The 10,999-nt window shown below is 43.7% G+C and overlaps 3 protein-coding genes across 3 annotated transcripts; 1 reads left to right on the forward strand and 2 right to left on the reverse strand.

Moving 5' to 3' along the window:
- Positions 1–143: 143 nt before the first annotated feature.
- LOC108115385 (symplekin) lies at positions 144–4,147 on the reverse strand. The gene is made up of 5 exons (XM_017226820.2): positions 3,971–4,147; positions 3,707–3,900; positions 1,528–3,650; positions 539–1,461; positions 144–470 (listed from the first exon to the last, which is right to left on the reverse strand). The coding sequence occupies exons 1-5, from the start codon at positions 4,055–4,057 to the stop codon at positions 300–302; spliced, it is 3,498 nt and encodes a 1,165-aa protein (XP_017082309.1). The 5' UTR covers positions 4,058–4,147; the 3' UTR covers positions 144–299.
- A 640-nt stretch (positions 4,148–4,787) lies between these two features.
- Positions 4,788–9,199, forward strand: LOC108115349 (nuclear receptor-binding protein homolog). The gene is made up of 2 exons (XM_017226771.1): positions 4,788–6,387; positions 7,462–9,199. Exons 1-2 carry the CDS (start codon positions 5,248–5,250, stop codon positions 8,245–8,247), a joined length of 1,926 nt encoding a protein of 641 aa, XP_017082260.1. The 5' UTR covers positions 4,788–5,247; the 3' UTR covers positions 8,248–9,199.
- Positions 9,200–9,401: 202 nt separating this feature from the next.
- On the reverse strand, positions 9,402–10,863 carry LOC108115351 (m7GpppX diphosphatase). The gene is made up of 3 exons (XM_017226772.2): positions 10,621–10,863; positions 10,416–10,565; positions 9,402–10,356 (listed from the first exon to the last, which is right to left on the reverse strand). The coding sequence occupies exons 1-3, from the start codon at positions 10,784–10,786 to the stop codon at positions 9,548–9,550; spliced, it is 1,125 nt and encodes a 374-aa protein (XP_017082261.1). The 5' UTR covers positions 10,787–10,863; the 3' UTR covers positions 9,402–9,547.
- Positions 10,864–10,999: the final 136 nt, after the last annotated feature.

Below are 10,999 nucleotides of genomic sequence, written 5' to 3' on the forward strand. Positions count from 1 at the left end.
TTATAAAGCTTTTCATTAGCTGTGGCGTAGTTAAACGAAGAACATTTAATCTTCGGAGCAGGGTATGCTAACTACAGAGCGTCTACCTCTGAAGGGCCCACTCCTTAAATCTAAGAACGTTAATAATCTTCCCCATCGGCAGCTTTGAACTTGAAACCATTAAAAAAGATGTATTGGTTTAGAGGCAACAATATTTGGGTGAAAATTTGTGGTTAAAGTAAAAGTTTAAATACAATCTTTGTCTTATTAAGAAAATTGGACATGTATGTATATGGACAAACAAAACAATTGGGTTGCAGTTAATCCTCGCCAGGTGGCAGTGGTTGATTAAGATCGCTGGCGATTGGCGGAGGTACAGGCATGGGCACTAAAGACGTCAGCACAGGCACTGTGGATATAACTCCGATTTCTGAAGTATCCTGTACCTCTTTCTTAATGTGATCGGCGCTGATGTAGCCACCACTTTCATCCTAGAAAAAACGAAATATTATATAGTTTATAATTTGCTACTCTAAACTAATAGAAATTTCACAGTTACCGTGATGAACACATCTACGGACTTCCCGGAGATGATGTCTAGAACCTGCTGAGTAATGCCACTACCATTCATTGGTTCATCTTGCATGCTCTCAGCGTATTCCGACAAAAGTGGTCTTAGATCAGGACATTGCTGCAATGCGTCCACTAGCTGGGCAGGCGGAAGGTGCAGAAGAATCGGCATGGATTGTGGCTTTAAACGTTGAACTGTCTTTAGGAAACCCTCCCAAATGACCTTTTGTCGCCAAACCTGCTTCATGATAAGTCGCTGCAGCAAGTTCATCACAAAGTTGGCTAGACGCGGGTACAGAGTCAGACTTTGTATGGTTGTGCGCATCATTAGAGTAGGTAGTGGATTAACGTCCACAAGCTGCTGCAAAACTGCCATAAGCACCTCCTGGGTATACAAATCTCGCTCGGCAAGACAAAGCGATGTGGCCTTAACAATGGCCTTGAGGTCACAGACACTCGGATCAATTGTATGCAAAGCAACCAGGATATCCGTGGGAGACAGGGCCATCGTCTGATGAGCAAACTCGGCGCCAATACCAAGCAAACGATTGAAGACTTCCTTGACCACGGCGGGATTTAGTTTTATTAGCTTGGGAAGAACCGCGATCAGCTCGGAGCGGGACAAGCCGCTAAGTACGGGTATCATCACTCGCACATCCTTGACCTTGTTCTTATAGAGATCCCGTACCCGTCGGACGAGATCCTCATTTGGCGTTGGCACACGCTCCGTCAATATGTATATTATGCGGATCACTAATGTCTCCATGCCCTTTGGACAGTCTTCGATCAGCTTAAGTAATGCCGAATTTTCCACACCCAACTTCTTGATGGGAATATCCAGGCTACGCAAAATCGTTCGCTTTAACTCAGGGGAGGTTGACGCAAATACTTGACAGATTTTCTCCACGTAAACTAGGAAAACAAAATGAACATATATTTCATGAAATGTTAATATTTAAATAGCTTTTAGAAACTTACTCTCTGGCTTGTAGGGAAGCAGGGTAAAAGCCAAGCCAAGGCACACCTTGGCAGTATCCTCACGCCAGGCTGACTCTGCAGTTGGACGACCGAACTCCTGCGAAAAAACAGCAGACGGCGGAGACTCTCGTTCCACAAATTGTAACCACTCTAAAGCAAATTCATCTATTCGCGCTGGAAGGATTTTGTGCACATGGTAAAGACTAACAAGGTGGGCCAATGCCCGATCCCGCAGGTCGGCTCGCTCGTGCACGCACAAGTTAAGTAGAGCTCTTACGAAACGATTCTTACGTGGCGGCCTAAGCACCGCGAGATCCTTGATCAGCTCCAAACCATGCTGGGAGAACTCGTCTTCTAAACTAAGCTGAACCAAATGTCCTATTGAAATTTCTGGAAGGATGGGCGCTTCTAGATAAACCCGACGGATCAGAATAATCTTATCCTTGTGATCGCACCGCTCTCCAATGCCACAGATAAGTTTATTCAGCAACTCATTGTAGGCATGATCAGGGCGGTTTTCGGTCTTTACGTAGGTGTGTCTTGTGAATCCTTGCAGCAAGGAGTATTCCTCAAAGAGCCAGGAGAAAGCTAGATCAATGCGCTGTTTTACATCCTCTAGAATAAACTCCATGATGCCATATCGTACATTATTTGGAAAAGTGGCCGCAATCACAGTAACCAACTTGCGGCGCTTAGATGAGACGCCTCCCTTGATGCACTGCCGCTCTGAGTTAAGTATGCGACGCACTGCTTCCGTCAGAAACTTCTCCTTTAAGTTTCGTGACAAAGGTTTGGTGATTTCCTGCAGCTTTAGCGTCTTGGCGCGCTCTTTCATTTTTTCAATCACAGTTTGTTCGCCTCTGGCTCGTTCCATTGTCTCACGCAGCTTCTTAGTGGCCTCCTCTTTACGTTGGAACTCCTCCTCACTTAGTTTTTGAACGGCTTCATCGTCCACCTTCATGGGAGTAACTGTTGAATCAATTGGTTGCACTTTTTTAACCCTCATTGGCGGATCCCGACTAAAGGTTGCAGAGCCCGGGCCAAGACGCTTCTCTGAAAGCTGTTCTCCAAACATTCTGGAGATGTTGCTTACTTGCTGCTGGGTAGACATTTCGCGAATAGGTGTATAATCCTCGAGAAACTTCTGAGGTACATCAGCAGGTAAGCTTGGTAGGAACTCTACAACTAGACCCACCACCGTTTCGGGATTGCGCAAATGCTCCGCCAAAAACTTTTCGTTGACTCGAGTGGACTTCTGCTTCTGACGCTCCAACTCCTCGGTGTCCAGCTCCATTTCTTGGTGCTGCTGGTCCTGCTGATCTCTAGCCAGGCGTGCTCTCTTTGCAAGACTTTGAGCCGCATTTTCAAGGATGCGCTTTTGTCGCCTGGCCATTTCCTGCTTATCCATCTTGGGCATAAGCTTTTGTATCTCATTTGACGAGGCCCCGAGATCCACAAGCATTCCTTTGATGGTGTTGGCGAACTCGAAGGCTCCTCGGTTCTTCATAAGTGTCTGCAACTGCATCTTGAGACTCTTACGAACAGAACTAACTTGAGAGTCAGTGAGGGTGGGTGGCAGGTTAGCATTCAAGTGTTTAAAGGCATCTACCACGGCACCCATAAAGACAGGACGCATTTTGGCCACAGTACACAGGCTACTTGTGCAGGCAATTAAGTTTACCGAGGAAATATGGGTGGTGCCGTGAAACTGAAGCAATATATCAAATATATTGTTGCCCTCGTCCTGCAATTTTTGGCGGCGAAAGAGCTTGCAGTGATCGGGGACATCGCCTAGCGAGAAGTCTCCATCCCTTTTAAGGCTATCCTCGTCCGCAAAGCTCTGCAGTACAACGACACCCTCAAGAAACTTAATAGCGTTCGTACGTATGCCATCGTTTTCATTGTCGATCATGTCCAAAATTTGTGCTTTGATCAGGCTAAGGATGTTCCATGCCTGCTCTGCACTGTCACCTGGTTCCATGAGGTTGCATAGGTACTGCAATCCATTCTTGTATATGCTACCGCAGGCCTGGATCACTCGCTTGATTACCTGAGCAGAGTTATCCCGAAGCAACATAGAAACGATGTTGATGACGTGTGGCAGTAGCTCCACCTTCACTTTACTAGAATGATAGAGATGTCTTAGAAAAAGGTTCTTATGTAAATATTTGGTACTTACCAAACTTGCTCCACAAAGGCGACAACCTGCTTTCGTACCTCCATGTTTGGATCGTGAGCCAACGACAGGACTGGCTCCAGGAACTCCTCGGCAAGCTCAACGCAAGATCCGAGCACAGTCTCCTGCACCTTGACGAGCAGTTCACATTTGGTTGATGCCGATTCAATAGAGAGTTCATTGCACCATTCTACCACCTAAATGGAAAAAAACATAAACATCATAGAAACCTTTGGCGGCTTTATTGAAATAAGACTTTATTCTTACCTTTGCCCTTGCCGTCGCCGTTTTTTCGTCTGTAAAGAGATTAGCTGTCTCCGAAACAAACTGGCTACGTCCAATTATACTATCCATGATCGGTCAGATGTTTCAGAACGTTTCTAACTCTACGGAATAATAAATTTTTAAGAGCTGCCGGCTCTGCATTAAGAAACTATCGAAAACGATTTTTGTGTGATGGCAAATTCAGCAATTTCCCTCCAAATCTAGATTTTTCACGTCAAAGAGGCTGAAGACATTGCCCTTTAGAATTAAAAATACATAAAAATGTTGATGCTCAAAATTAATTGAAAGGAATATTAATCTTTGGCAACAAAACAATTCTTTGGTCAAGCTAAGTTGTAAGAAATGATTTATTATGCTTTTGCTTTGTTAAATAACAAAATAACACTAAATTCTATATAAATTTTCATGATCTAATTGAAATTGAAAATTCAGCGCTTCTGGTTACCATAAAATTTTTGAAAAAATTGTATATTTTTAAATTATTAGAATATGTTGTAATATTTTTAAAACTAGATAAAACATCGTTAAATGATACCACTTTTTCAAAATTTCAAACTAAATTATTCTAGCCCATCTTCTTAGCTATTTCTATAAACTAAAACGCTTTATTTTAACAAATTTAACTTAAAAAATAATATATATGGAACCAATTAAAGATAGAATTGTACAAAGTTAAGGTGCTGGTATTAAACATATCGCTCGCTGAATCTGCTGGAAAAACTATCCTTTTTCAGTATGATTTGTCTTATCGATAGCATGCGGCACTGCTGCGCTGGCTCAGCGATATGTGGGGGTGACTATCGATAAGTCAGAGGCATCGATTTGCTCACATTTCTTGGGTGTTTTAGCGTGAAAAAAACGCCTAAATAAACGAATCGGCAGCGTGTCAGGCAAGAAAGTGCAACTAACGGATAGCCGTTCACGCCGCAGTCGAGGTTTAGAGCCATTGACGCCATCGAAGGCGTTGAAAAAACGTCGCAGCAGAGTGTTTACTAGGCAAGGGGTGCAGCGAAGGAGGGTGTTGGGTGCGTACGTGTGTATGTGTGCGCCAGTGAGTGGCAGAGGAAACGGCAGAGGAGCAGCAACGGATGTAGCTCATTGCCCGGACCCCTCAGTGGATACCACAAACAACGAGCGTAAGCGTACGCAGGCCAACTTAGAAGCACAAAGAAAATAAACACTGGAAACCGAAGACGAGGCCTTCTGGAACTGGAACAGATCTGCTCAACAGCCGCAACCGCGTCGGTGACCGCACCCTAATGTCAAATAGTCAAGCGAATGCCGGCAACAGCGGTAACGCGGTAGCGGATGAACCAACCCAGCACCACCCCCCCTTGGCGGCCGCCCCTGCAAATGCATCCTGCCCACCAGCGACGCCGGCGTCGCAGTCGACGCATCAGCCCCCGCATATAGTTGGTGCCTCAACAGCTGATGCGGGCAGCGGCGTTGTTGTCGGCGTCGGCGTCTCCGTTGGCGTCGTCGCTGGCAGCGATGGTGTCAATTTGGATTCGTCGCCACGCGAGTCTGGGGACGATTCGGAGGACGAAAGCGAAATCCTGGAGGAATCGCCCTGTGGGCGCTGGCTAAAGCGGCGTGAGGAGGTTGATCAACGAGACGTGCCCGGGATCGATTGCGTCCATCTGGCCATGGACACCGAGGAGGGTGTGGAGGTCGTGTGGAATGAGGTGCAATATGCCAGCCTGCAGGAGCTGAAGTCGCAGGAGGAGAAGATGCGGCAGGTGTTCGACAATCTGCTGCAGCTCGATCACCAGAATATCGTTAAGTTCCACCGCTATTGGACGGACACGCAGCACGCGGAGCGGCCTCGGGTGGTCTTCATCACGGAGTACATGTCGAGCGGGTCCCTGAAACAGTTCCTCAAGCGCACTAAGCGCAACGCCAAGCGATTGCCGCTGGAGTCGTGGCGTCGGTGGTGCACCCAGATCTTGTCCGCGCTCAGCTATTTGCATTCCTGCTCGCCGCCCATCATCCACGGCAACTTAACCTGTGATAGCATCTTCATCCAGCACAATGGCCTGGTCAAGATCGGCTCAGTGGTCCCGGACGCGGTCCACTACAGTGTCCGCCGGGGACGGGAACGGGAGAGGGAACGAGAGCGAGGCGCCCACTACTTCCAGGCACCGGAGTACGGAGCCGCCGACCAGTTGACAGCTGCCCTCGACATCTATGCCTTCGGGATGTGCGCCCTGGAGATGGCCGCTCTGGAAATCCAGCCCAACAATAGCGAGTCGACTGCCATTAATGAGGAGACCATTCAGCGCACAATCTTCAGCCTGGAAAACGATCTGCAGCGCGACCTGATACGAAAGTGTCTCAATCCGCAGCCGCAGGACCGGCCCAGCGCCAACGATCTGCTTTTTCACCCACTGCTTTTCGAGGTGAGTAAGGTCTTATAAATTATCACGTTCTCAATTTAAATCAAGCAATTGCCTTGTTAAGTAGAACTTGTGGTTATTAGATTACTCGAAAATTACTCGAGGGAATCTTGTGGAAATGAAATTCAGCTGGTGTCGTTTTTTAATTTTTCGTTAATCAATTTTTCTTTCTTTTGTAATGAAATTTTATTTTAATGGGAATCTCCTGGAAATGTGTTACTTTGTTTCGAAAATGAATTTAATATAAAAACTAAATATTTCTTTATATATTTTATGATACTTTATTTCAGAACCGATTTCTTTTAAACAAATATTCTTTATATCTCTAACTGAGATAGGGATCAGTTTAAGTTATATGTACATAGCTTTTGTTATTACCTTCGACTGCAACAAAACTTTATTTTATAAAACTTACTTCATATGCCTTTTGACTCACTGTTTATTAATCCAGTAGCTTCTTATAGTCTAAGTTAACACTAATAATAAGATAATCAATCATTTACTGAAAGGTCTTTTATTTTAATAATGAATGGTACCCAATTAATCGAAGTGCATTTGCAACTGTAAGTTATTACTTGTTATGTTTGCAGTAAAAGTCTTTAATAATGAAGAAAGCATATTATCCGACGGTTTTACAGACAAAGTGGACCAATACAAATTTATATAGTGTCGTCTTCTGGAAAAATTGTCATTTCCTTTCCGTTAACCGAGAAAAGTGGGTTACTGGAAAAGTACCATGGATACCTTAATAATATTTATATTCCTCGATAAAGAAATTTGAAAAGTTTCGGAAAATTTTGCAACAAAATTATTTATCTTATATGCTTGCATTTTTTTTAGTACTTCAATAAAGATATACAAATCGTGTATCGGGTTCAATGATTTACTTTGATCGTTTCATATTTATTTAATTTATAAATTTAACAAATATGTTTTTACTTGAAAAATTTAGTTTGGGCTTGCATACAGACCTTGTATAATTTCCTGAGGAGTAAAATGTACATTTCTAGTTTAACATATTAAAATTGTTCGCCTGAATACATCGATTTGGTAATAATCTCATTATTTTCTCCCAAGGTGCATTCCCTCAAGCTGTTGACTGCCCATTGCCTGGTCTTCTCGCCTGCCAACCGCACCATGTTCTCGGAAACCGCCTTCGACGGCCTGATGCAGCGCTACTACCAACCGGATGTGGTTATGGCCCAGTTGCGGCTGGCCGGCGGGCAGGAGCGGCAGTATCGACTCGCTGACGTTTCGGGCGCCGACAAGCTGGAAAAGTTCGTTGAGGACGTCAAGTACGGTGTGTATCCGCTTATTACGTACAGCGGCAAGAAGCCGCCCAATTTCCGCTCGCGGGCCGCCTCCCCGGAGCGGGCTGACTCCGTGAAATCGGCCACGCCGGAGCCGGTGGATACGGAGTCACGGCGCATCGTTAACATGATGTGCAGTGTTAAAATCAAGGAGGATAGCAATGACATAACCATGACAATACTGCTGCGCATGGACGACAAAATGAATCGCCAACTGACATGCCAAGTTAACGAGAACGATACGGCGGCGGATCTCACCAGCGAACTGGTGCGCCTAGGCTTCGTCCACCTCGACGATCAGGACAAGATTCAGGTGCTGCTGGAGGAGACGCTCAAGGCGGGCGTTATGAGCGACGGTGCCGGGGCAGAGAGTTCCGGTGCGGGGGTGACCACCACGGCGACCATGGCAGCCTTGGAGCAGCTGGAGCGCAACTGGTCGATATCCTCGGATGCAGACCAGCAGGGCACTGCCGTGATGTATGTGCCGCAGGAACAGCAGCAGCACACGGATGTGGAAGTCGAGGTGGAACAGTCGGGCACGACGAGCAATTGAAAGTATCAGCTTAGTATTCAGGGCAGGCCGGCGCGTATTGTTTTTATTATATTGGGAAATTACACATTACGATTTTATTACTACTATTATTTGTTATTTTTATATATATACCTATATATATGTATATGTATGTATGTATTTGAAATAATATTTATGTATGTATGTACCATAAAAGATGTTGAACCAGGCTTCCAGGCTAAAGAATTCGATGACATAGGACACACACACCACACCAGGGTGGGTCGACTCGCATGAATACGATAAAAACAAAAAGTTGCAGGATCAAACGAGTCATTTAACGAAAATCTGGGTCTTAGAAATTATATAAAAAATGTGTGTTTTGACGTAGAAGTCCAGAAAACGTAAACGGGATATTTAGAAACATTTTGCTGTTAACCACGACTTTCCTCCCCTACTAAAAATAATATATTAGTCCTATAGTTTCATTAGCGAAAATGCTCAGAATTGGTTTGTTTTTTAAACTCATGCCCAAAATAATATATCGATCCACCTCAGAACACACACTTTTGAAAGCAAGCAGCTAATGAGCTTACAAATATCAAAGCATTGGCTTAGCAAAACTCTGGAACGAGCGCGAATGGAATTCGCAGCTCTGAATGCTAGACAGGATTCGAAAACAGAAATTCAGACACCCTCAGATTTCGAAAAAAAAACATCTGGACGCCAATATGAATATGATTTATTCTAGGACTATATTAAATTTGATAAATTAGCCATGCCGCGACGAGAACAAAACCTAAAACCGCAGTGGAATGTATTTAAATGTATTACAAATATAAAAAAATACGCAAGGCCACGAAAAATAATAAATAAATTATTTAACTAAAAAACTATATAAACACAAGCAGAGCATGCAACAAAAATAATACACAACAGACATAGCTACACTATTATTAAATAAATAAAGATGGCAACCAGCTGACTAATTATACTCTTTTCATTCTTCTTCAATTTTTGTTATCAGACACATTTGGATATAGAAATTCGCTTTAAGTTTCGGAATCGACACTGATTGAGTATGGAATCAATCCGAGATGTAATACAATTTAAAAATAGAGCTCCAATAAAAATACTACAGGAATCATATTCTTAGCAAAGGTTCCTATAATTTGTTTTACAATAAGTTCAAATCATTTAATATTCCAAAAAATATTACTTTATTTTGATTTGAATGAGTATGTATAGATTAATATCTTTCTTTAGCTTTATCATTAAGTAATACCCCTTTCTGGGTAGAAATCCATTTGTAAGTCATCGAATCTTATTTTATGGAGAGTAACTAAGCACACGCCTGGACAGCAGCTTCAGCTTCTTTTGGATCCGGTGTGGTCAACTTAATACGTTTGCACTGTCTTTCTTCGGCATCTTCATCGCTAAACCCTTCTATTGGCACGACGGCCGAAGAGTCCATAACAGGAGATTTCTTGTCATGACTCAATAAGGGCACAACACGAATTGGTTGCTCCTCCTCGTAGAGATCTAATAGCTTGTTGCCCTCGTAGAGGACGAACGGTAATGTTGCTCTTTCATAATAGTCCGGCATTAGCTCCAGGTTGTTGATCACTGTGTCCAGCATGTGAGACTTCTCGCACCAGATGCCTGGAGCGTCGTTCCGAACCGGATTTATATGGACGTGCAGGTGATAAAAGGATGGCTGGTAGTGAAAGTACATGCGCAGCTGATTGGGATTAATGCCGTAACGCTCAGAGATTGCGTCCTTCGACGCCTGGCGCAGATTCCGCAGCAGATCAAGGTGGCTTCCTTTCAGATCCCGTAGAGACTTGATATCATGCTTGTGGACAATGCCCAGCAGATAGAGGGTTTCCACATTGCGTCCATCCCATTTCAGATCGGGCAGCAAGATAAAACCAGTGTCCGGGTCCTTGTCCTCAAACACAATACGTTCCGTCTCTTGCTTGTGCTCAAGTATGTTATATACCCACTCTAGGGAGAACTGGCTTGAGGTAAGATATGGAAGTGTTATCTTTTCGTAGAGATCAGGTGTCTCCCGAATGAGGTACTTCTGGCAAACAGAATATTTCTCGATGTGCTTTTCGGTGGCGGGATAAATAACTGTGCTCTTGACACCTGTGAAAAAATATATTGTTACTTCAATGTAATGTAATGGTTATATGTTAAATACTTGCCGCAGAGATCTCGACTGGGCACAACCTGAAAACTGCCATAAATGTTGTTAATGAACTCAGTTTTCACCTTCAGCTCCGGATCAAAGTAACTTGGTTTTTTTGGAGAATCCTCACTTGGCGACTCCGTTGAGACATCACTTTCTCGGTATGCTGCAGGAATTATATTTTATTATACAAATCTTCCACTTAATAGCGTTTTTAATACCATTTTTCTCAAAAACAACAATGGCATCGTCGGTTCCGAGGTCCGGAAAAGTGCCCAGAAGGGATATGCTTTTTCTGACACTGTTGTTGGTTAGGATCCGTTTCAGCCGAAACTTGGATAGGTCGTATGACGGTGACTTTACTTCTGTACTTTCTACCTCCGACATTTTATTAATTCACTTATAGAAAGATGGAATTATTTACTTGCGGCTTTTTCAGTCAGGTAGTGGGACCGTGCTTGGGCTCTGAAAATATACCTTTACTTTTTCAAAGTCTATTTGACGCAGACTCAAACCACGATAAAAAACTTTGCTAAAACTGTTTTTATTTGCTCGAATTCCAATTGATAAATTCACTAAGTCTGAATATACAGACGTTCA

The sequence above is a fragment of the Drosophila eugracilis genome, unplaced genomic scaffold, assembly GCF_018153835.1.
Source record: "Drosophila eugracilis isolate 14026-0451.02 unplaced genomic scaffold, ASM1815383v1 contig_1897, whole genome shotgun sequence".
NCBI lineage: Eukaryota > Metazoa > Arthropoda > Insecta > Diptera > Drosophilidae > Drosophila > Drosophila eugracilis.